The 23,463-nt window shown below is 57.6% G+C and overlaps 3 protein-coding genes across 5 annotated transcripts in view; 1 reads left to right on the forward strand and 2 right to left on the reverse strand.

Annotated features, from left to right (window-relative positions):
- Positions 1–294: 294 nt before the first annotated feature.
- On the reverse strand, positions 295–7,812 carry STAP2 (signal transducing adaptor family member 2). 2 transcript variants are annotated; one of them, XM_017650998.3, is made up of 13 exons: positions 7,548–7,798; positions 5,395–5,466; positions 5,146–5,268; positions 4,160–4,216; positions 3,587–3,687; positions 3,115–3,249; positions 2,341–2,410; positions 2,149–2,251; positions 1,951–2,025; positions 1,034–1,189; positions 865–945; positions 714–788; positions 295–451 (listed from the first exon to the last, which is right to left on the reverse strand). In XM_017650998.3, the coding sequence occupies exons 1-13, from the start codon at positions 7,647–7,649 to the stop codon at positions 321–323; spliced, it is 1,281 nt and encodes a 426-aa protein (XP_017506487.3). In that variant the 5' UTR covers positions 7,650–7,798; the 3' UTR covers positions 295–320. The 2 variants fall into 2 exon arrangements, with proteins under 2 accessions (XP_017506487.3, XP_036874390.2); XM_037018495.2 differs by lacking the exon at positions 714–788 and having other exon boundaries at positions 7,548–7,812.
- Positions 7,813–10,611: 2,799 nt separating this feature from the next.
- MPND (MPN domain containing) lies at positions 10,612–20,089 on the forward strand. Of its 2 annotated transcripts, XM_017650976.3 has the most exons (14): positions 10,612–10,757; positions 11,042–11,176; positions 11,281–11,561; positions 12,282–12,518; positions 14,890–15,022; positions 15,588–15,672; positions 15,876–15,972; positions 16,236–16,308; positions 16,389–16,465; positions 17,287–17,455; positions 17,537–17,607; positions 18,151–18,240; positions 18,907–18,999; positions 19,872–20,089. In XM_017650976.3, the coding sequence occupies exons 2-14, from the start codon at positions 11,170–11,172 to the stop codon at positions 19,956–19,958; spliced, it is 1,500 nt and encodes a 499-aa protein (XP_017506465.3). In that variant the 5' UTR covers positions 10,612–10,757; positions 11,042–11,169; the 3' UTR covers positions 19,959–20,089. The 2 variants fall into 2 exon arrangements, 1 of the variants encoding a protein (XP_017506465.3); XR_005061311.2 differs by having other exon boundaries at positions 10,664–11,176; positions 18,051–18,240.
- A 328-nt stretch (positions 20,090–20,417) lies between these two features.
- The window catches only part of SH3GL1 (SH3 domain containing GRB2 like 1, endophilin A2), a 30,029-nt gene continuing 26,983 nt past the window's right edge, over positions 20,418–23,463 (reverse strand). Inside the window, exons 7-10 of the mRNA XM_017650997.3 lie at positions 23,150–23,253; positions 22,482–22,606; positions 22,223–22,279; positions 20,418–21,790 (exon numbers count right to left, since the gene is read on the reverse strand). Coding sequence (XP_017506486.2) covers positions 21,594–21,790; positions 22,223–22,279; positions 22,482–22,606; positions 23,150–23,253 — 483 coding nt within the window. The 3' untranslated portion in view covers positions 20,418–21,593. The remainder of the gene's footprint in view (positions 21,791–22,222; positions 22,280–22,481; positions 22,607–23,149; positions 23,254–23,463) is intronic.

A 23,463-nucleotide genomic window follows, 5' to 3' on the forward strand; every position in this document is an offset into this window, starting at 1 on the left:
GCTGCTTGGAGCCTTAACTCCTGATGGGGGGGGTCACCAATGGGGACAGGGCACCAGAGTGGCCCCCTCCCCACCTCACCTCCTAATAAAGGTCAAACACTGGCCAGGCCATGCTACTGGTTCCTGGGGGCTGGGTGGCACTCTCTGGACCTCCGCTTTCCCAGCTGTAAAACGGACTTTTCCTGCAGGGTCAGTGGCAGGTCATGCTGAACTGAGCGTCACTGGGAGTATGTGGGGCCAGCTGTGGGCAGACATTGCCCTCACTGCCCCCACAAGCCAGGCCAAACACATAGGCCCTGCTGGTCACTGGAGCTTTAATTCTAAGAGGAGGACTCTGCTTGAGGGCACGATCTGAGCTTGGCCTGCTGGTCTCCAGCGTGTCCGGTACAGTGCTCCAGTGCCCGCCGCCTCTGCAATTTCTCTTCCAGTTCGGCCGTCAAGTCTGCCAGCCCTGGTGGGGTGGGTGCCAGAAGCTTCAGCTGCACCAGGGACCCCCAGGCCATGCTGTCCGTCCCACCCCCACATCCACCCAGGACCAGCTGCAGAATTGACAAAATGAAAATATGTTCAAAAAGCATGAGGGATCTCAGGACAGAGATGGCAGAGCACGGAACAGTGTGTGGGGCCCTTTGGGGTGCAGAGTCCCGTGTGACCACACAGTGGCCACAGGTCTGGAAAGTCCATACCCTGCATTGGCCGCCCAGACCCCTCACCTGCTGTGGGGAAGAAAGCCTGCATTGAGCTGACTGCCGGTTTCCTGGCCAGACCTCCATTAGGGCCTTTGGTCTCTGTAGGAGGAGGCAGGTGAAGGCTGAGGCTGGCTCTCCACTGGGTGAGGGAGGGGCTGGGGAGGGGGACCCCTACCTGGCTTGGGCACAGTGGGTGGCTTTGGAAGCTTTGCCAGCTTCCTGGGCTTCAGGCTGACAGGTCGACTAGTGGAAGGCACTGCGTGGACAAAGGTGTGGCACATCACAACTGTCCGGGAGCCTGCTCCCCCGCCCCATCTCTCAGCCACCCCGGGTGCCCCACTCACCATCCCCATTCACGTAGTTGGCACTTGGGGCATCGCCAATGGGGATCACATAATTCTCATCCTCGTTCAGTGGGGTGGGCAGCTTGTCCTGTCTGGACACTGGTGTGACAGGCAGGGGAGGCAGCTGCTTGGGGCCACCCGCAGGGGGCACAGGACCTGGTAGGAAACAGTGGTCACTGTGGGGGGCACGTTATGCAGGGACACCTGAGTGGGTCATGTATTTGTGTGTACATGAACCTACCTGTGAATGTCTGAACCTGCACCAGTGAATGGGTATGTGTGCATCGCGTTTGCATGCTTGATTGTGGTATAGGTGTGTCTATGTATGCCACACAGGGCTGGAATTGTGGGACATTTCTGTTCATGTATGTGTGTGGCTGTTTACATTGGTGTCTGCATATTAGCTTCTGATTGTGTAGGTGGACACAGTTTGTGTTGGTGAGTGTGGCACATAGGTGTGTCTGTGTATTGTGCACACGAGACCCCCAGCCCTGGGAGGACCCTACTGCTCATCCCACAGCCTTTGCAGCCTCTTCCTCCTGCCCCATAAACTAGGCCACTTCCCACCCCTTCCCCAACAACCCATCAACTTCCCATCTCTGGGTGGTTCTGGCTCCAGGGGTGCCCTCAGATACCCTCATTGCCTATACCTACCTACTGAAATCCTTGGCAAACACCTCCTCCCCCAGGAAGCCTACCACCCTCCACAGCCCCCCTCTGCTCCCTCTTCTCCCCAGTTCTAGGTGTGTTCCCCCAGCCCTAGGGTTCATCATACAGAGATGGGGGTGTCTGTGTCCAGCTCTGTCTGAAGCCGCTGGAGGGCAGGGCCCGGATAATTTCTGGGACCTTGCACCTCGGCACCAGATTGGACACGGGCAGCACCATGTGAAGCCAAAGCCGCGGGGAGGGGGCATCACCTGGGCGGGGATCCGCAGGGACGGAGGGCGCCACCCAAGCACTTTCACCATTCTCTTTATTCGCTTCCACGTACCCTGGAACAGAGAGGGCGGCCTGGAGGAGGCGCGGCGGCCGGGCACTTACCCGAGTGCCCCCAACGGGGTGGGGACAGGAAAGCCGCGGACTGGGTCCCCCGAGTTCCCTGAAGCCACACCCACCTAGCACCTTCTCGTAGTCCTCGTCCAGCAGGAAGGGCACCAGCGCCTTATTGGTGTGCGACACGAAATAGTTGACCACTGCGTCTAGTGAGGCGCAGGAGAACTGGGGGTGGGAGGGCGCACGGTCAGGGATGGCGGGGAAGGGGCGCAGACCCGCCACTGCGCTTCCCGGGATCCCGGCCCAGCGCTCACCGGCTCCTCCACGTCGATCACGTATCTGGGGCCCTCAAGCTTCACCTTGTAGTGCCGAACCATGGGAATCCTGCAGTCAGTGGGCACGTGGTTGGCCTAGCGGAGGCCAAGGAAGACCCCGCCCCTCAAGATGGCCCCGCCCACACGGGGCGTCTATCACACACACATACACCCGCCCCCTGCACACTGCTCACGTCCCACCCAGTAGAGATTCTCGGAGGGACCAAGGTCCTCTATGGACTGGACCTCCAGAAAAGGCCACGCCCCCTCCATGGTCCACCCCCAGGTCCTGACTCCTTCTTAGTCGTGGCCCCGCCCCTAACCAGACTATTCCAAAGGAGGATTGGTGCCAGCTCTGATCCGCCCCCAAAGCCTGATTCAACCACCAAGGGGGTTAGGACCACAGCTGTACCCACAGGTCTTGACGCCGCCCAGCCCTGGTCCAGGTGCCCAGACCCGGCTCCGAAGTATACCTGACTCCGCGCGGAGGAACCGACCCTAACCCAGGGGTAAGACCTCGCTGGACTCCCGGCCCCCGCTCCAGGCCCTGACTCCTCCCCCATCGTGGTCCGCAGCGCGGCCTGGTCTCTGGGTCCGCCTCCAGGCGTTGGCTATTCCCCACCCTGGGGCGGGGCCAGCCTCAGGGTGCCACGCTCCGAGTTATGGCCCCGCCCCCAGGACGACACGCTCTCGCCTCTGGCTCCGTCCCCTCCTCGGACCACACCCCTGCGTCTGAACTTCCTCCCACCGGCTCCGGGAGCCGCGCATGCGCACCCATTCAGCATCTGGCGTGTGGTGACCGACACGCCGCCCGCGCCGTCGCCGCTGGGCCGCAGCAGCAAGTTCCCGCACTCGGGGTAGCGCTCCAGGAGCAGCTGCGCCTCCAGCCGGCTCACCTTCAGGAAGCACCTGGGGCGGGCCGCGTCGCTCATTCACGGGCCCGGCCCCCGAGCCCAGCCCGCCCTCTTGTGCGTGACCCGGCCCCTGGAGACCCCGCCAGACCTTCCTTCAAATAACCCCGCCCCTTGATACCCCGCCCCGCCCCCAGGTCCAGTCTCCGCCTCCCGTGGCTCAGGCCTGTCCTCCATGCACCCCAAGACCCAGACCCGTCTCCAAACACCCAGTCAGGCTTTCTAATCCCCACCGCAGCCCGGAAGCAGGTCTGTCCTGAACTCAAGACCCTGTGCCTGGATACCCCGCCCGCTGCCCGCCTTCCACCCGGCCCCCATCTTTGCAGGTCACTCACAAGGGCATCTCTAGCGCACGGCGCGCCTCCTCTTTGGCCAAGGCCTCGGCCATCATGTACAGGTGTCCGGGCAGCAGGGTCAGGTTGGACGGGACGCGGAGCTGAGGGGCGATTTGGGGCCCAGCGACGGTGCCCGGCCGTCAGGGAACCAGTGGCTGTTCCCATATCACAGAGGGGGGCACCCTGAGACCAGGATGGGAACCCGGGTCTGGGGTCTCCAGAACCGCCCTACAGCTCATGGGCAAAGAGGTTTTCTAGAGGACGCAGAGAGAAACTTTGGTGGTGGGGGGAAGGACAAAGCAGATGCTAGAATGTAGGGTCTCAAACTCTACAGGATGCAGGGGCCAGGCAGGTCTCAAACCCAATGACCTGTAGAGGTCAGGCAGGATAGCACTCAGAGATGTTGACTGGAACTCAAGATGGGCTACAGTTGGCTTGTGGGCCGCCAGTTTGAGACCCGTGCATTATCCTTCAGAGGCTTGTTTGGAGAATGAAGGGTGGAGGGGAAAAAGGATTTCTGAGGAGGCCCAGTCGGGAATGGGAGAGAGGGTGGCAGAAGGCAGGCACTCTTACCTCCACCACGGTCAGAATGAAGCCCTTCCACATCTCCCGAGACTCCAGACTCTCTGCCTAGGGAGGCAAAGAAAAAGAATCCATGACGGTGAGCCCTGGGTTATTCATCTGTGAAATGGGAATGAAAAATATTAGTCCGTTTGCAAGGGCTGTTTTGATGATTAAATGAGTTAGAACAGGTTTATTTAGGATGCTGTCTGAACAAAAGTCCTTATTAATATGGGATGTTTTTTTTAATGTTACTACATCAACATTAAAAAAAACATAAATCAGATAATGTATGTCTAGACCTTCCCAGGGCTCCCACCTTTCTCAGGGTGCAGGATCTCCCCCCACACCCTTCCTGCCCTCCCCTCCTCTCTCTCACCCCCTTGCTCACACTGCTTCAGCCACAAGGGCCTCCTGGCTGTTCCTCCAACACACCAGGTATGGTCCTGCCCCAGGACCTTCGCATGTACTGTTCCCCCATACTGAGAGCTGTTTCTCAGATACCTACACTTCTGGCTCCCTCACCTCCTTTAGGTCCTCAGTAAGACCTTCCCTTATCAGATCATTTAACAGTGCAGCCCTGACCTCCCATCCCTTTCCCTAGCACATGTCTCCCCAGCATCTCCCACCATCTGACACTCCATATGTTTTACACATTTACATTGTTTATTGTGTGCCTCTACCACTCAAATGGCAGGATTTTTTTGTCGGTTTGTAAACTGCTGTGCAATTTAAAAAGTGTCTGGCACACAATAAGAGCTCAATAGCATTAGCTGAAAGACTGAATGATGGCAATGATGATCTTTGTGGGTCAGATCTTGTTCTAGGCACTTGCTACTTATTATCCCACTTTGCAGTTGAAGAAATGAAGGCCCAGAGAGATTAAGTGACTTCCCAAGTGTCACCAACCCAGTGGTAGACACTGTGACTCTGTGTTAGTGTGTGTTAATGGTGGGTGTGACGGGGAGGATCTCCCACCAGCTTTCCAAGGCACCTACCTTGAACTTGATCTCCTGATTCCAGAGGACCAGGCTGAAATGGGTGCCAGAGTCGTGGGAGCATCCCCAGGGAACCTCATCTGTGAGCTTCACGAATGCTCCTAGGTCTAATTTCTCCATGTGCTGGGGACACGGAAGCAGGGGTCTGAGCATCAGGCTTGTGGCTCCCAGAACCCCTGGCTTGGCCACACCACTCACTCCCTCTGCTTGGTCCCTGAGGCCAGCTCTTGGATTTCATTCCCACTTTACCTGGGAGTCCCGATTGCTATTGTAGAAATAGAGAGTGCGACCCTGCAGGCCTGCCCAGAACTTCTTATAATCCTGGGGATCAGAAGTGGAGAAAGAAGAGGAGGTGAGGGCAAAGTAGTGGGCCTCCATCACGCCCACTCCTGCCTCAGGACCTTTGCATTGGCTGTTGTCTCTGCCTGGACATGCTTCTCTGAGATGTTCACATAGTTGCCTTCATCACCTGCTTTGGGCTTTTGAATAAATGTTGCCTTTTCAGGGAGCCCTTCCCCATCCATGCTCCAGCACTCAGGCATCTGTTATTCTCTGAGACAGGACCAAAGGGAACCTTCATGGGATGGGGGACCCAGTGTAGCCCCCTGGTCTATAGAGGTGGGAGCTCTAGGAGTGAGTTGAGCTAACTGGCTTTGTGGTGTTCCATCTACCCACTCATGCACATAGACATACATGCATACATCCCTGTGTCCTCTCATCCACCTCACAAACATTTATTGGCATCTTCTGGGTGCCAGGAGCTGGTCTAGGTGCTGCGTTACAGCCTCAGAACTTCTCAAGGTTATGTACTGCAGAAGGTCTGTAGATTCAGGATTTCTCCCCAGGATTCTGGATTACAAATGCCCTAACTCTCTGGAGGCCTAAGGGGCCGATAAAGCTCAGATTGTAAGATTCTAGTTTTTCCTCCCACCCTGAATATTCCCTGAGCACCTACTCTTCACTCAGCTCTATTAGGGACAAAACAATAAATGGGACGTGGCTTCTGTTTCTAAACCCATGTTCCTGAAGGACAGAGAAAGCATAGACACTAAAATCCTCCAGGGAAGAGAAATGAGGAGCCCCAGGGAGGGACAGACCATAGACCATGAACTCACGGAGGAAGAGAAAGGTCCTCTAACTAGAAAATCTGGGAAGACTTCTTGAAGGAGGAGGTACTTTAATTAGTCTATAATGATAATGTGGATAGTTCTTACATTGACAGCTACCATCCATTCGTCAATCCACCTCCCCATCCAGCCACTCCCCACCCATCTATCCAGATGCATACATACATTTACCTAATACTTTCTGTGGATTTACTATGTGCCAGGTACTGGGAACAGAGCAATAAGTGATTCAACTCAGCATGGTCACACCTGCTTTGTCACATGCCAGCTATGACAAAGGTTCAGTTCTCTGTGCCTCAGTTTCTCCACCCATAAAATGGTGATGATGGTCCCTACCTCAGAGGCCCCTGTGAGAACTGTGTGAGTTAATACATGTCAAGCACCGGGTATACTCACCCTGCTAAGGCTACCTACCTGTCTTCTGAGACCACAACTACAGTCTGATTCTACCCATCTTGTAATAGGGAAAACTGAGGCACAGAGATGGAGAGTCACTTATATAAGGCCTGGTAGGAACGCGTTCGGCAGGGATGGAGCCTGTGGTCTTTCTTAACCACTGTGATCTGCTGTGGCTGGATGCTTTCTAGGCTGGGGAAGATCTGGATGGTGGAGATGGAGGGAAAGGAGGAGGGGACTGCAGTGACAGACACGGGAGGGGGCAGGGGAAGGGGTGGGGTTGGTTGAGTTCAACAGGAGATGAGCATGGGGAGTGGGAAGGGGAGATGAGGCCTTAAAGGGAACTGAGGGGCTGGGCTTCATTCCAAGATGATACACACAGATACACACTCATGCGCACACGCATGCACACACACGCGTTGGCCCCTGGCCAGTGTCTGGTCCTGATGAATGTGGTCCCCATCCACTCTCGCTGTCCCCGTGTGCAACCTGTCCTGGCCTTGGCCCCTGCAGCTGAGGTTCACGGAGTTAGTCTGGGACTCGGTGGGAAGGGGCCTGGGAGTCCAACTTCCTGTTTCCTGGAGGAAGACCCTGATCCTGTTTGTATCCAAGAGACAGAAAGAGAGACCAAGACAGACAGACTGAGACCAAGCACGAGACCGGCAGGGAGAGACACAGAAAAGAGAAAGAGATCATACCAGACTCGGAGACAGAGACAGACAGGTGGACAGAACCTTTCCCAGCCCCCAGCCCCTGCTCTGCCCCATCCAGTGTCTTCCTCCACCCGCCGCAGGTGAGGACATCTAGGCTCAGAGAGGTGCCGCACCTGCCCCGGCAGCCCGGCAGCCCAGTAGTGCCAGGATCCCTGCCCCGCCTTACCTGGTCTCGGGGTCCCTTCTTCTCCAGAAAGCTCTCATAGTAGTGTGAGGGCAGAGTGTTCTTGGACTTAGGGACCCAAGGTGGGCTCAGCACTGAGGCCATGGCAGCCCCCGTCTCCTGCCAGCCTCACCCTCCAGTGGGTGCCCCAGCCGGACGGGGAAGCTGGGAAACAGGTTCCAGGGGAATTTCCTCTCTTCTGTCAACTCCTGAGCTCCCTCCCCTGCCTGCACTGGGCGGAGGCTGGGCCAGCAGGTCCAGGGATCCTAGGGAAATCCCGGCCTTTCTCCTCTTCCCTAGGAGTCAGGGAGGCCTGGCCTGAGTAATGGAATGAAGGAGGGAGCCGCTTGGAGGCTTCCAGTTGGGGCAGAGACTGGGCACAGGGTGCACGGGGGAGGGATCTCACTAAACAAAGGCCTGCATATGAGAAAAGGAGCGCGATGCCCCAGCAGCCAGTGCTGAAATGCTCATTAGGCAGCCTGGCCATTACACTAATCTTGCATATATCTACCAAAAAAATCTTGCTGGGATTTTGATAGGAATTGCACCTGTGTATCCGCTGGGGGAGCCTTGAGCTCTTCACTCTGTTGAGCCTTATTCATGGACATGGTCTGTCTCCTCGCTTATTCAGATCTTCAATTTCACCCAGCAGCGTTGTGTAGTTTTCAGTATGCAAATCCTGTACCTGTTTCATTAGACTTACATCAAAGCATTTTTTTTGAACAATTATAAACAGCATTGTTTTTCCATTCCAATTCCTGGATAGCCTATAGACACACGGTTGATTTTTGTGTGTTGATCTTGTATCCAACAACATTGCCAGTTGAACTCATTTATTCTAGCAGTGTCTTTTGTACATTTCTTGGGATTTTTCCATGAGGACTAGCCTGTCATCTGCAAATAGGGCTGGTTGTATTTCTTGTTTTCCCATCTGTATCACTTTCCTTTCTTTTTCTTGGCTAAAATCTCCAGGACTATGTTGAATAGAAGTGATGAGAGTGGGCATCTTCGCCTCGTTCTCTGTCCTACTGGGAAAGTGTTCAGTCTTTCACCAACAGGTATAATAGCTGAAGGTTTGTAGATGCTTTTCACCAAGTTAAGGTACTTAACCCTCTGCTCCTACTTTGCTGAGAGTTTGTATCATGAGCAGGTGTTGGATTTTGCTTTTCTTGCAGCAATTGACACGATTGTACAGTGTCTCTTCTTTAGCTTGTGTGTTAATTTTCAAAGGCTTCACTTAGCAAATTGCCACAAATGTAGAGGCTTAAAACCACACAAATACATGGTCTTACAGCTCTGTAGGTTAGACGTCCTACATGGATCTCAGCAGGCGAAAATCAGTCTATTTCCTTGCCTTCTTCAGCTTCTGGAAGCTTCCTGCATTCCCTGGCTAATGGCCCCTTTCTCCATTTATAAAGCCAGCTATGCTGGGTAGCAACCTCATATCCTATTAATCCAAATTTCTAGCATTGGACTCACCCAGATAATCCAGTTTAATCTCTTTAAAGTCAGTTTATTAGCAACTTTAATTCCATCTGCAACCTTAAATCCCCTGTGTTATGTAACCTAACATATTCACAGGTCTTGGGGAATAGGATGTGGACACCTTTAGGCAAACATTTTTCTACCTACCGCAGTCTGTTAAACATGGTGGATAACTTGATTCATTTTTGAATACTGAGCCAGCCTTGAATCCCTGAGTAAACTCCACTTGGTTATGGTGTATAATTCTTTTTGTATATTGCTGAATTCTATTTCCTAATAACTTTTTAAGTATTTTTGCATCTATATTCATGAGGGCTATGGTCAGTTTTCTTTGTACTGTCCTTATCTGGTTTTGATATCAGGGTAAAGCTAGCTTCATAAATTGAATTGGGAAGGATTCCCTCTTCAATTTTCTCGGAGAGATTGTGTAAAAGTGGTGTTACACCTCCTTTGAACCTTTGATAGAATTCTCCTTCATGGCCTGGAGATTTCTTTTCCTAGAGTTTTAAATTACAAATTCAATTTCCTTAATGAGTTATAGGGTGGCCTGGACTTTATACATATAGCAAATAGCCTTTGGAATCCACTCAAGAGTTGGGTGACTTGGGGCCATCTCTTCATTGCTGAACTGTCTGATAAAGTTGATAAAGAGTATCTGCTATAAAGGGATGCTGTAATGGTAAATAAAGTCACAGCGGTTAGTTTCAATATTATTTATCAAAGGCAATGGGGACTCATAGAAGGATTTAGAGCAGGGGAGAGGTGGGCAAAGTTGCATTTTAGAAAGATCCCAAGATCCCTCTGGGGCCAGGGTGGAAGACCGACCAGGAGGGGTCTGGTATACAGGCCTGAGGCCCAAAGAGACGGCCAGGGTCCCGCCGGGGAGAGGCTGGAGGTCTGACCCAAGGGGGAACAGAGTCAAGAGAAAGTGAGCAAGAATATGGGGAATATCTGAGGCCAGTCTCGGCGAGTGGACCCGGGATAGAGTGTTGGGGGGACTCTGTTGGACGAAAAAAGAATAATTCACATTTACCCAGCTCTTATGATTCAGTCTGATTCCAGACCATCCCGGCTAGACACCCCTGTCCCCGCCCCAATGCGCTGTTCCAGCCTGGGGTCCGGGTTAACCCATCCGCGGCGGAGCCCAGCCCATGGCTCCCCGCAGCTTGGAGCGGACCCCACCCCAGGACTTCAACCCTGTCGGGGCATGGGAACGCCTGGCGCTGGGAGGAGGCGCTGCGTCTGGGACAAAAGGTCCCAGAACAGAAGCCGGGACAAAGGACAGGGTGGGAACCGTCCCGCGCACTTCAAGCCAGTCCCCGCCCACGTGCACGGCGGGGAAAAGGGGCTAGCCGCGGCCGATCCAAGGGGCAGATGTTGACCTGGGAGCTGATTGGCTGCTTGAGGACCAAACCCTAGAACTGATTGGATACATGAAGCCTGGGGACTCTTGCTGATTGGTTGAGAGGTTGTATCGTTAAGCTTAGCGGAAGCAGGAGTTTAACGTTGATTGGTTGGAGGGAAGCAAATCAAAGAATCAGCCGCAGGCGGCCGGGGCGACAGTATCCCTTTAAAGACTGACGCCTGGCTCGAGAGCTTTAGATCCGCGGCCCGGGGCTGCTTCCCCTGTCGTGTTTGCAGCCCCACGGCCCTGTAGCTCTTTAGCCCGGGCCTCAGTTTCTCTGCTGGTTCTAAGGGATGAAGCCTCTGTGTCCCTCAAGAGCCATGGTAGCCGACCTCAGTTTTCGCGCTCGTCCTGGCGGGCTGGGCCCCCTGTTCTCCCCACCCCTCAGCCCCAGTGCAAGTCATGGCCTCGGGGAGAGCCACTAAGTCAACCAAAGCGGAAGTCTCGGGCCTCAGTTTCTCCACTTGTACCCGAGAGATCTCAGTTGATACCCGGTTCCCACAGAGATGGCTCCAGAAGTCAGATTCCCGAATATTCCAGGAGGGCTGAGGACCGACCCTGAATCCCTGCGCGCAGGCGCGAGGCCTCAGTTTCCCCTCTCGTCTAGTGGGCCGAGCCCCCCGCCCGCCCACTGGTGGCGGCCATTGGCTGAGCACGCCCCTCGGGGCGGAGCCGTGTCACGTGGGGGAAGAAAGCAGCGGGGCGCGCAAGGAGCCGGGAGCTGGCGGAGCGGCCATGGCAGGTAGTGCGGCCTGAGCGGGAACCCGGGGACCCCCGAGGCACCGGGCGGGGTGGCCGGGCCGTCTGGGGGCGCGCGGCCTGGCTGCAGCCTGTCGTTGCCTGCAGCTCCGGAGCCACTGTCCCCGGCGGGCGGCCCGGGCGAGGAGGCGCCGGACGAGGACGAGGAGGAAGCGGAGGCCGAGGACCCCGAGCGGCCGGGGGGAGCGGGCGGCGCGCGCCCCGGTGGTGGTGGCGGCGGTGGCGGTGGCGGTGGCGGAGGCGGGGCCGGGGCGGGGGGCTGCTACGGGCCGGGGGGTGCGCTTACCAGGCGCGCGGTCACGCTGAGGGTGCTCCTCAAAGATGAGCTTCTGGAGTCCGGCGTCGGGGTGCTGTCCATCTACTACCTGGTGAGCACCCCGCACCCCATCCCATCCTGGAGGGGCAAGAAGGGGAAACAGGCCCAGAGCTGCCCTGCTGCAGGCCGAGCCCGGGTGTGGGGAGGGGAAGTTGAGGCATGGAGCATCTAGACCCAGCGCAAACTTTCTGGGTGGGAGGACGTCCTTAACCAAACATCCGTTCCACGAAGGGGAAACTGAGGCCCAGAGAGGACACCACTGCTTTCTTACACCTCGCTCAACCTCTCTGTACCTGTTTCCTCTTCTGTAAAATGGGATTTTTTTCTCCCATGGGGTTGTAGGAGGATGAAATGAATAAAGCACTCAGCAGGGTGCCTGGTACACAGTAAGTGGTTTGTGTTTGCTATTATTATTACTGTTATTGTTCTTGGCGGGTTGGTGAATGGCAGCAGTTTGTGAATTGAGCACCTGCTGTGTGCTAGGCGGTGTGTTGTGTGTTAGGGACACAGCAGTGATCAAGACAACCTTGCCTCTGTCCTTTGAGGGCTCCCAGCCAGTAAGGAGAGGGGCAATAGGCACACTGGGCAGTTTCTGCCCAGTCTGATCAGTACAGTGACAGTGAACATACAGGTACCAGACGGTACCTAAGCTGGAAGGCTTCCTGGAAGGGGTGCCAGAGTGGGAAGGGGTGCCAGGCCCTGGGAGCACCATGGCATCAGGGGCCTTGGTGGGTACCAGGTCCTGGGCCCAGCCAGGCTGCTGTCACTGCAGGGGAAGAAATTCGTGGGGGACCTGCAGCCAGATGGGAGGATCGTGTGGCAGGAAACTGGACAGGTGTTCAACTCGCCCAGTGCCTGGGCCACCCACTGCAAGAAGCTGGTCAACCCGGCCAAGAAGTCGGGCTGTGGCTGGGCCTCTGTCAAGTACAAGGGCCAAAAACTGGATAAATACAAGGCAGCCTGGCTCCGACGACACCAGCTCCATGTTCCCACAGCTGCCACTGATGAGGTACGACCTTCAGCCACCTGGAAAAATCCTTCCCTAATTCACTGTCAGATAAGGAATACCCAGAGGACACTGCAGTTGGGGTTCTGTGGAATGAGTAAGAGTTTGTCAGAGCAAGATGAAGGGAAGAGCTTTCCAGAGGAAGGGAATGGCATAGCAAAGCCACGTAGGCATGAAGCAGGACATGCTGCTTAGGGAGCCATGATTGGCTGATGCAGCTGGGGGTTCTCACGTCTTGGGTAGCTGAGCAGATTGGAGACATTGGCAGCGACCAGACCCTGGAGGGTTGCAAATGCCATGGTTATAATAAGTCTTCTTTGAATATTCACCAGCTGGGTGAACTTCACCAAGGACTCTTCCTGGGTCCTTGGTCTTCTTCATATGTAAAACTGACATGGTAATAGTATCCATGAGTAACGAATGTGTATGTCTGGGTGGCGAGTCCAAAATCTGCAGGGCTGCTGGCAGGCGGGACCCTCAGGTAGCAGCTGGTTGATGTTGATCCTGCAGTTTTAAGGCAGAATTCCTTGTTTTCCAGGAAATCTCAGTTGTTACTATTTAAGCTCTTTCAGTTGATTGGATGAGACCAACCCACATTATCAAGGAGACTCTTTACGAAAAGTCAGCTTCCTGTAGATGTGAATCGCCCACCAAATGCCTCCACAGTGACACCTAGACTAGTGTTTGGTTAAACAGTGGTTACTGTGGCCAAATCAAGTTGACATATAAAACTAACCTTCACATGGCATGGGGCTGTGCATTTAGCAAGTATTTAGTAAGGGCCAACTGTGTGCCAGGCCCTGTCCTTGGTGCTGGAGATAAAGAAGAAAGCAAAAAGAGAAAAATCTCTGCCCACATAGAGAGAAAGACAAAGAAATCAAATAAATAAGCTCAGCTTATTGTATGTTAGAACAGAGACAGGGGATAGCAGTTGGAAGGCAGGAGGTAAACAGGGTGGCCTCACTGAGAAGTAACATTTGAGCAGAGAACTAAAGAAGGGGAGGGAGGCAGCTGTGAGGCTGAAAATAGTGTATGCAAAGGCCCTGGGGCAGCACTGTTCCTGGTGTGTTGGAGAAACAGAAAAGGGACCTGTGTGGCTGGAGCAGTGAGTAAAAGGGAGGGAGGAGGGAGAACAGGGAGGGGATGGGGCAGGTCATGCAGGACCTTGTGGGCCATGGGGAGGACTTGGGCTTTAACCTGAGGAAGGTGGCAGCCCTGGAGGGCTGTGGACATTAGAGGGGAGACCTGATTCAGGTGCTCAAGGCTCTCTCTCGTGGCTGCTGAGGGGAAGACAGACCATAGGGGCTAAGGTGGAAACCAGGACACCAGGATGCCGGTGACTGCACTGATCTGGGTGGGAGGTTATGGGATGGACCAGCACGGCCATTGATGGGAGAAGTGAGCAGGTCCTGGCTAATTTTGAAAATGGATCTGATGGGATTTGCTGATGGCTCAGATGTTGACGTTAGATGTTTTGTGGATGGGGTGGATGGGGCTGCCCTCATCAGTGATGCAGGTTTGAGGGATGGTGGGGCACAACATGGCCATGTTGTGTGTGAGATCCCCAGGAGTCCCCCATGTGGAGACATCGAGGGTCACCTAGACCCTGAGTCTGGAGCTCAGGGCAGGCCCAGGCTGGAGACAGGGCTGTGGGTCACTGGGGCATAGACGGGGTTTGAGCCCCGACAGTGGACAAGGCCGCCTGGGAGGGATGGTGAAGGAAGAGATCTGAAAACCTAGGAGGGAGAAAGGGGGAAACTGAGGGGTCCTAAATAGGCGGGAGGGAAGCTGGGTGTGTGCAGCATCCCTGAGGCGTCCCCAGGAGTACAGGGGACTGATGGGGCCAGATGCCTCCGAGAGAGGGAGAAGGACAGAGACTGAACTGTGACTGTTGGGTATGGACACAGAGAGGTCGCCTCGGAAAGGGTGTTGAGGACAGAGCCGGAGAGGTTATTGAGAGAATCTGATGAAATAATCCACGCAAGTGCTTTCCCGGTGAACGGATCAACAGGTGGTATGCTGAAGGCCCTGCATACATTACCCTCTTTCACCCTGACTCCACTCCTCTGGGGCTGGAGGGCACTGTACGCTTTCCCTGGTGAGACTAGAACTCAGAGACGTGAGGCTGCTGGCCCGAAGTTCCAGTGTGAGGCAGAGGCGGGAGTAGAATCTGCGAAGCGGCCACGAGAGGGCACACAGGCCTGAGCTGCGCCGCAGCCCTCCGCCGCTTCTGCTCCCTCCCTCCCTCTAGTGGGCACCTGGGGCAACGGCAGGAAGCCGCAGGCCAGCCAGAGATTTGGGGGACACTTGATGGAGGGCTGGGGCCACTCAGCTTTGGGTCCTGCCTCTGTCCCCCAACCCCACCCCCTCCCAGAGCCCGGCCAGCGAAGGGGAGGAGGAGGAGCTGATGATGGAGGAAGAAGAGGAGGAGGTTGTGGCAGGAGCCTCAGCGGAGGACAAGAGTCGGAGATCATCGGCTAAGGGACCCTCGGAGCCCGCCCATCCCGGTGAGAGACAGGGGGAGATGGGCAGGGGGCGGGCAGGGCTCCGGAGAGGGAGGACCCTGGGGAAGGGTCTGGCTTTGCTTTTCCTCAGCACCCCCCAGATGCCAGGCTGACTTCCCAGCCCCATGTCCTAATTTCACTCTCCGAGCCTGATTTCTTCAGTTCTAATGCTGGATTTCTCGGCCCCATTGTCCAGATTTCATGTTCTGCCCCTATTTCTTCACCTTGCCCTCTGATTTCCATGCTTCCCTATAGGATGTCTTTGCCTCGTCGCCTTATTTCTAGCCCATCTGCCTGATTTCTTTGGCCCCTCGCCTGGCTCTCTGAGGTCCTTATCTGATTTCCTGAACCTTTCATCTATTTTTTTGTTTTTAGTATCTCCTCTGCTCCATTTGTTAACTGGCTGCCTAGTTTCTGAACCTGCTTCCTGATTTCCCAGAGCCACAGCCTGATTTCTAGGTCTGCCTCTGGAGTTGTTTTCTTGGACTGCCTGGTCTTCTTCCAGTTTTCCAGTTCCAGGCCAGGGAGGGAGTGACACAACCATTTTTTGCTTAACCTCAACTCGCAGAGGCCACGCCCCCAGGGAAGCGGGTTGAAAACAAGATCCGGGTGCCCGTGCGCTACTGCATGCTGGGGAGTCGTGACTCGGCCAGGTCAGATAAGATAGCTCCCCGCCCGCCAGCCCCCCCACCCCGTTTTCAGGAGCTCTTGCTCACCTGGGGGAAGCAGGAGCAGGGGTAGGGTGGGAACAAGGCCTCAGATCTTCAGAGCTGCTGTGGGGGTCTAGGGAACCAGCTTGCGGGGGAGGGAAGGGCCTGGGGGTTCCTGAAGCTGCGGGACCCTCTGGCTCCTACAGGAACCCCCACACCCTGGTGGAAGTGACGTCCTTCGCAGCCATCAACAAGTTCCAGCCGTTCAATGTGGCCGTCTCTAGCAACGTGCTGTTCCTGCTGGTGTGTGCCGCCTCCCACCTTGCCCCTTAGAGGCCAGGGACACGGTTGGGCAGGTGGCTAGGGCACCTGGGAGGGGGATTCCTGGAATTTTGGCTCCCTGAGGCAGGGACTGTGCTTTGTTCACTACTGGTAAACAGTAGGCACTCAATCAGTGCTTGAATGAAGAAGTTGGGCAGGCTGGCCCCTGCACTGGCCCTTGAGAGCAGGCATGTGGGGCTTTGCTGTAGCCTGAGCCCATCTTCTGACATCCCTCCCTTCCCCAGGACTTCCACAGCCACCTGACTTGCAGCGAGGTCGTGGGGTACCTGGGGGGCCGCTGGGACATCAACAGCCAGAGTGGGTATCTGGGGCCTAGGGGCCAGGGCCGTGTTTAGGTTCAGAGTCGATGTCCACACCCTCTCCCCAACTCTGCGCAGTGCTCACGGTGCTGAGAGCCTTTCCCTGTCGGAGCCGGCTGGGGGATGTGGATACTGCGGCCACCATGGAGGAGGAGGTGAGGAGGGGGCGCACAGGACGCGCATTCTGGGTGGGGGCAGCAGGGGTGGGTGCAGCTGTCCTGGCCACAGTGTCCTGCCGGCTCGCACAGGGTCAAATCTCAGCAAGTGTGCAAATGAATGTGTGTGAGCTCCCATCCCTGGGCCTGTGACTGCGCTGTTAGGCATCCTCTGCGCACAGCCAGCCCCTTTCTCTCTGAGCCTTGGTTTCCCCTCTGTGCCTGGCACCTAGTAAAGGCCCAATAAATATCAGATGCCATTCCTGTCAGTGTTCTCATAATGGTGCTTAATATGCGTCTAGCACTTGTGCCAAGCACTGTACACCCACCTCGTGGCACCACCGCATGTTTCCCGGGGTGAATAGCGTTAAATGTCTGCCTACTCCTCCTTTCTCCTTACGCCTGCGCCTGCGCATGCCCCAGCTTTGCCCAAGGTGTCCTGAATGCCTGTTCCTGCTTAAGGGCTCACACATCCACCTATCTCTTTCTTTAACTATTTATTGACCTGCTGTGTGTCAGGCAGTATTCCATGAGCTGGGGATACAGCACTGAGAAAAATAACTTTTAGCCTGTGCATTAGGACAGGTGTGTCTTTTTAATGTATTTGCTGACTGTCCCCCACTGGATTCGGTGAGGGTAGGGGCAGAACCTGTCTTGGTCACTGCTGTGTCCCCAGGCCTGGTACGCAGCAGGGGCTTGTTACATGTGGACCGCCATCTGGGGCTGGAGGAAGCCAGGCACGCAGGGGCGCAGCGTGAGTTCACCAGGGCCCTAGAGCTCCGGCCGGGCCCCTGCCGATGCAGTCGCGCCTCTGCCCCCAGATCCACCAGAGCCTGCTCCTGCGCGGCCTGTCCCTCGTGGGCTGGTACCACAGCCACCCGCACAGCCCGGCGCTGCCGTCGCTGCAGGACATCGACGCGCAAATGGACTACCAGCTGCGGCTGCAGGGCTCCAGCAACGGCTTCCAGCCCTGCCTGGCCCTGCTCTGCTGTACGTCCGGGGCTGGGGCGGAGTGTATGTGCTAGCGCGCGTGCGCAGCGCTGCGCCTCAGCCCAGCCCCTCCTCCCGCAGCCCCTTACTATTCTGGCAACCCCGGGCCGGAGTCCAAGATCTCCCCGTTTTGGGTGATGCCGCCCCCGGAGGTAGGCGGGGCTGGTGGGAGGCGGAGCCGTGGGCGGGGCTGCGGGGGAAGGCGGGGCCAAGAGGGCTTGCTGAGGGCCTGGTGCCGGGGCTCTGGCTCCTGGCTCGTTTGGGGACTGGGGTCTCAGTTCCTCCCGTTTGTAAAGTGGGAACGTAACCACTGCCCTGCCTGAGGCTCTGTGAGGGCCTGGGTGCTGAGGGATGTGGAAAAGGCGGGGGGCCCTGCGTGTAGCTGCCGTTCTCCCTCACCACGATGGCCTCCGACCCGAACCTTGCCTGGTGTCCTTTCCCTAAGTCCGTTCTGGGGTCAGAAATCAGCCTCGGAAAGCAGTTCCGGGGCCGTGGCTCTCCTCGTGGCCTCTCCTGTCAGGGATGCCACCTTGTCTCCCTAGTCCTACAGCGAGGGTCCCCCAAGGTGCCCGTGGCTCTCAACCTCCGTTCCCAGGGTGGAGCCGGATTCTCCGATCTCCCCCGCCCCCCGCCTACCCCGGGTGCATCTGGCTTGGGACGGGAGGCCGGCGGTGACCGGCTTGTGTCCCTGCTAGCAAAGGCCCAGTGACTACGGCATCCCCATGGACGTGGAGATGGCCTACGTCCAGGACAGCTTCCTGACCAATGACATCCTGCAAGAGATGGTGAGCTCCCTCCGGATTAGGTGGGTGGGGGCCCCGGGGAGGGGCAGGCGGGGGCTGAAGGCACCCAGCTGGACGGTGGTGACTGGCAGGACTCAGGAAGCCGAATGTGCCGCACCAGGGCGGGCGGGCGTCAGGTTCCGCTCCCACTGCTGAGAACCACCTGTGGCTGGGGATGGAGTCTCAGGTCCTTGTCTTGGCGCCTCCCTCGCCCACGTGCTCCCCTGCCCGGCCTCCTTGTTCTTCTGGAACCTGCGGGGGACACTCCTACCTCGGGCCTCTGCACCAGCCACAGATCTCCAAGTGGAGACACGTGAGAACTTTTAGGTGGTGCCCAGATGAAGGCATTAGTACCTGTGCCTCCACAGGTGTTTGTGTTAGTGGAGCTGGTCGAACACACCTGTGATTTCACGGGAGCTGTTTGGCTGGGCTGACCCGGGGGCAGCTCAGGCCTGCTTGGATAAAGGGAGTCGTGCTTGCCGTGCCTCCTGTCTCAGGGGTAGTTAAGCACCCCTCGGCGGGGCCTCCTGCTAAGCTTCCATTTCTGCCAGGTGGCGCTCCTCGGTGGCCCATCTCCTGGGGTCTTGGGGAACACCTGTGTGCTGTGCTAGTCTGGAAGCCCCCCGTGGGGCAGCAGCAACAGGGTCCCCCGTCTGCCCTGTCCCACAGATGCTGCTGGTGGAGTTCTACAAAGGTGCCCCTGACCTCGTGAGGTTCCAGGAGCCCTGGGACCAGGAGCACACCTACCTTGACAAGCTGAAGGTGACTCACGCCTGGGGTCCCTGCAAGCCCCTTCTTTGGGAAGATGCTTCCTGGGGAGCCAAGGATCTATCTGGGGGAGTGGGTGGGGGCTGAGAAACAGTGACGTCCTACGATGTTCTGTACAAAAGTATTCCAGCCAGAGATGAGCCCGGCCCAGGGGAAGTCTTGTTTTATCGCACAGGGGCGGGGTGGGGGTGATGGTGGTAAATGTCACCAGCCCTGGGGACCTCTGGACCCCAGGATACCCTAGGTGAAGAAACTGTGTGGGACTGCTCCATACCACGGCTGCCTGGGGAGGATGCAGAGGGTTCTGATCTGATCCCGAGTCCTAAGTGCCAGTGAAGTGTAACAAAACAAACGCAGGCAGTGTTGTGAACGAGTTTCTCTAGCTCCCTGGCCCCATTTACTGGGCCATTTAAATAAGGGCTTGGTGGCCTCTTGAGTGTGTCTGATTTATTTCCTGTTTCAAAGTCATTCTCGGAAGGTGCGCTCAACTCTGCTTTGCAGAGAAACAATAGTTTCTCCCATGTTGCTTGTTTTATTTGAACTTAAAAAAGGGAACCAAGGCTTAAAACTCCTTGGGAGTCCCCAAGCTGGGTGGCCCCTAGAGATCAGAGTGTGAGAGATCCAGGCAGCTGGGGTGACAGCAGGATTTGGAATGTGCAGGACATTCCACATTGGTCAGCCAGGCCTTTGGTTGCATAAGGCTCCTCTTGTTGGAAAGCACTGCTTTAGGGACACTGGCTAGACCATGTGCTCGGGTCAGAAGAGCCCCTCCCCCAGGCCGCAGCACTTGGGGCTCAGGCAGGCAGGACCTGGGGAGGCCAGGACCTCTGGGTGCAGCCCTGAGGGGCCAGCCCTGCCTTTTTCAGATCTCCCTGGCCAGCAGGACGCCCCAGGACCAGGGCCTGTGCCATGTGCTGGAGCAGGTGTACAGCGTTCTCAAGCAAGGGAGCTGAGACCAAGCCCCCGGCGGCCCTGGGGGAGGGAAATGGACCCCGGGGCTGTGTGCGTGGCTGTGCTGCTCCATCCCTGTGTGGCTTGGCTGTATGGTGGCTGGAGCTCAGAGAATAAAGAGAAGCAAACAGCCCGGGAGTGTGTCTCACTCTAGGTAGGGGAGCCCCCAACACTTGTTGCTGGGCATGTAGGCTGCGGTTGGGTAGCAGAGCACCGTGGGTGGTGCTGGGTGCAGGAGGGAACACTGCAGCCACACCGTGGACCTTCTGGGGCTGGGGCTTCAGGGAGGAGCCTGCAGGGGACATACTGCCCGCGCTGGTAACTGGACATGTGACGGCCACCCCTCCCGGCCCGGCTGCAGGGCTGGTGGCCACCACATGGGCCCTGCCCAGACACCTACAGGGTCCGTGCACTGGGGTAAGCCCTAGGGGGAAACCCTGCACCACAACTAGACAAGAGGCTGTAGAAAGAGACATTTAATACTTTTTAAAAAAAAATCAAGATTACAATTTCATCTGCCCTAGACTGTTGCCAAGGCTATACTGCTCATCTCGGCCAGGACACCTGTGCCAGTGTAATGGTGGCAAGGGGGCTCCATGGTGAGCAAGCCTGGTGTCTGGAGGCTTTGCTGGGTCACTGGAGGGGAATGTGAACCAGGTCTGAGGTCCCCCATTCAGCCCACTTTCAGATTAGACAAACAGGGAAGTGGATGTGAGGCTGGGGCCCTGCTGGTCAAGCAAGGGCCTGCCTTGGACTGGAGGAGGTGGCTGGGCTCACTGTCAGCAGTGGCCTGCTCGGGACAGGGGAGGTACTTGTGACCCTCCCGGAGGGCAACCCCAGCAGCCAGGGGTCTGGGAACAATCACTCAACAAAGACTTTGTGCTTGGCCTTCTGCAAAGCAGAGGTTGGAGGGCTCCTGTGGTCCCATGTGTATGTGGGGAGGTGGGAGGGATGGGGGAGTGCAAGCTGGTGGGTGGCACTTGTGCCAGAGAGAAAAGTTCCATGTGCTGAGCTGGAACTGAGGGGGTGAGGGCGGTGGGCAGGGTCTGTGGGGCTCAGTGCCCTTGTGGAGGTGGGGAGCAGTGGTGGCCCAAGGGCTGCTGAGGAGAGGGGGCTGTCTCTCCCAAGCCACTGGCTGGAGCGAAGGGGTGAGGCACCTGTGGGCCTGCAGAGGCCTGGAGTGGGGGCTGGGAAGGGGCGTGCTGGGAGGATTTAAAAGGGCAGCGGGTCTCAGCCAGGGGTCCAGCTCAGCCCACCCCATACCACGTTCAATTTTGTCCCTCTGTGGGCAGGTCTCCTGGCAGGGTGGGCAAGGGCCAGAAGGGGGAGAAGACCATGTTGGGGGAGCGTGTGCCCACCCACCTGGAGTCACCAGTCCTTGAAGGGGTGGGAGGAAGTTAGTGTTTCTAAGAGCACCTTAGTGTGGCCCCCTCGGGCAGCTGGGCTGGGCACCACCGGAGCAGCAGGGAGGAGGTACACTGCCCAGCCCCCAGGACGGTGGCCTGGGGCCGGAAGGAGCCCATGACCGCGGGGAGAGCAGGTAGGAAGAGGGCTCCCCGCAGTCGGGCCTGCCGGCGGTGCGTAGCACTCTGCCCAGGATGGTGGCCACAGGACCTCTGGACGGCAGGGCGGGGTGGTCACTGTGGCAGGGGCACCAGAACCTCCACGTAGCTGAGCGGGAAGAAGCCCGACTGCCCGCGGAGCATGCCCTCGTACCAGTTCTCGTCGATCTGGTTGGTCAGCGTGATGATGTCGCCCTCGTGGAAGCCCAGCTCTCCATCGTTCTCGGGCTCGAAGTCGTACAGCGCCTTGCAGCTTGGCTGGTCCAGGGGCGCTGGGGAGGGATGGACGTGAGGCTGGGCTTCCACCGGCTCTTGGCTCAGGCCCCCAGGCTCCCCGGGTCCCGCTGGGCGACAGCTACGGCCCCGCCGTGGTCCTGCTGCCTGGCTGCTGCTCAGTCGCCAGCCAGGAAGAAGGAGCCATGACAAGCCAGGGGACAGGACTCCGAGTGGTTACCAAAGGCTGCTGGGAGGAGCAGGGCACAGCCCACCGTCCTTGGGGTGCTACTCTGAGCCTGGAGTGAGCAAGGAGCCCTGGTGCCCTGGGTATGCGTGGGGAGGCCGTGCTGTGCTGCCCAGTGCACCCCTGCTTGAGCACTTCTGTGGGAGAAGGGGAGGAGAAAGACTTCCGGACCAGACTAGGAGGTGACACTGTAAACTGAGGCAGGGAGTGTGCAGAAGCAAGCCTGTGCCCTGGGGTCACTCACGCATGCTCCTGCTGGGGGTCCGGATGGGCTTGTCGGCAGATCGGAAGGATGACGAAGCTGCGTGCAGACAAAGCATGGAGCTGCACTCAGGACAGGGGGTGGGGCCTGCTTCTGGCCCTGGGGGCCCTTCCCCAGAGGGTGGGGGGCCCGGCCCCACCCAGCCCCGCACTGTGGATGGAAGGGCAGGCAGGGGGCCATCCCCAAAGGGGCCTAGCTCTCAAAAGTTCTAGGACAGCAAGGCCCACTCCCCCCTTGTTACCTGTGATCTTGGGGGCCGGGGTACAGGGGAAGCCCCCGTTGGACTGCTCCGCCTCTCCGAGGTCAAGGGGTTCTCGGGGCTTGGGCTTGTATTCCCGCCTGGGGCGTGAGGACGCTTCCTGCACCCTGGGTTTGGGGAGGGAGAGCCGCGAACAGCCTGTCTTGAGCCCTGACATACAGGAGCACCGCCCCTTGTTGGTGCTGTTGCCCTGCGACTTGGGGTGATGTGGGAGGAGAGCGCTGGGCGGGCTGTCAGAGGAACCCTGGGCCCAACCAAAGGGCTTCCTGATTGCCTCTGGACCAGCCCCTCAGCAGCTGGGAAGCTGGGGCCCAACACCCCCCTGCCCCCACCCAGACCACCACCGCCCAAGGCTTCCTTTTCCAGGCCCCAGATGCTGGCTGACTGTCGGGTGGGGGCTGGGGCCCCTGGGCAGTAAGTATGGACACCGAATAAGGGGCTCCCAGGTCAGCCCAGGTGGCCCTGAGCTCTGAGATGCCCCATTCTCCTAGCCTCCTGTCCTTAGACCACTCAAACCTGCTCCTTCAGGAATCAGGAAGAGCCCAATGATGCCCTGCTGCCTCCTGGGACCCCCCCCTCTACACAGCCCTGGCCACCAGGCCAGCACGTGCAGACGGCACCCACGGGGAAGCCAGGGAGCCTGGGCTCACCTCTGCTTGAGCTTCTCCACCAGCTCCTCCAGGATCCGCACCGCCTGCCGGTGGTAGTCCAGCTGGGCGTCCACCAGGGCAGAGAGCTGGCTCACCTGCTCAACCTACAAGTGGCCAGCCAGGGCTGCTGGGGGGGCCCCTGGGTCCATTTCCAGGCCACCGCCCACAGGGAGGCTTCCCAGGCTGCTCTGGGCACGGGGGCCTGGTCCCCTCCCCATCTGCCTGACCCTCGAGCCATAGCCAGAGGAAGGTGAAGGGTCTGAGGGAGACCCCGAAGCCTCGGTGGGCCGCCGCTGGCCCCCCTGCTGCTCTAG

This window comes from Manis javanica, chromosome 13 (assembly GCF_040802235.1).
Source record: "Manis javanica isolate MJ-LG chromosome 13, MJ_LKY, whole genome shotgun sequence".
Taxonomy (NCBI): Eukaryota; Metazoa; Chordata; class Mammalia; order Pholidota; family Manidae; genus Manis; species Manis javanica.

Bases quoted from the DNA above. Each gene is read 5' to 3' on its own strand.
- STAP2 (XM_017650998.3), bottom strand. From the start codon at position 7,649: ATGGCCTCAGTGCTGAGCCCACCTTGGGTCCCTAAGTCCAAGAACACT. The intron at 5,269-5,394 runs GTAAAGTGGGAA...CCGTGTCCCCAG, and splicing joins ATAGCAATCGGGACTCCCAG to CACATGGAGAAATTAGACCT. The intron at 3,250-3,586 runs GTGAGTGACCTG...GGCCCGCCCCAG, and splicing joins CGTGCGCTAGAGATGCCCTT to GTGCTTCCTGAAGGTGAGCC.
- MPND (XM_017650976.3), top strand. The intron at 12,519-14,889 runs GTACGACCTTCA...ACCCCCTCCCAG, and splicing joins CCACAGCTGCCACTGATGAG to AGCCCGGCCAGCGAAGGGGA. The intron at 18,241-18,906 runs GTGAGCTCCCTC...CCTGTCCCACAG, and splicing joins ATGACATCCTGCAAGAGATG to ATGCTGCTGGTGGAGTTCTA.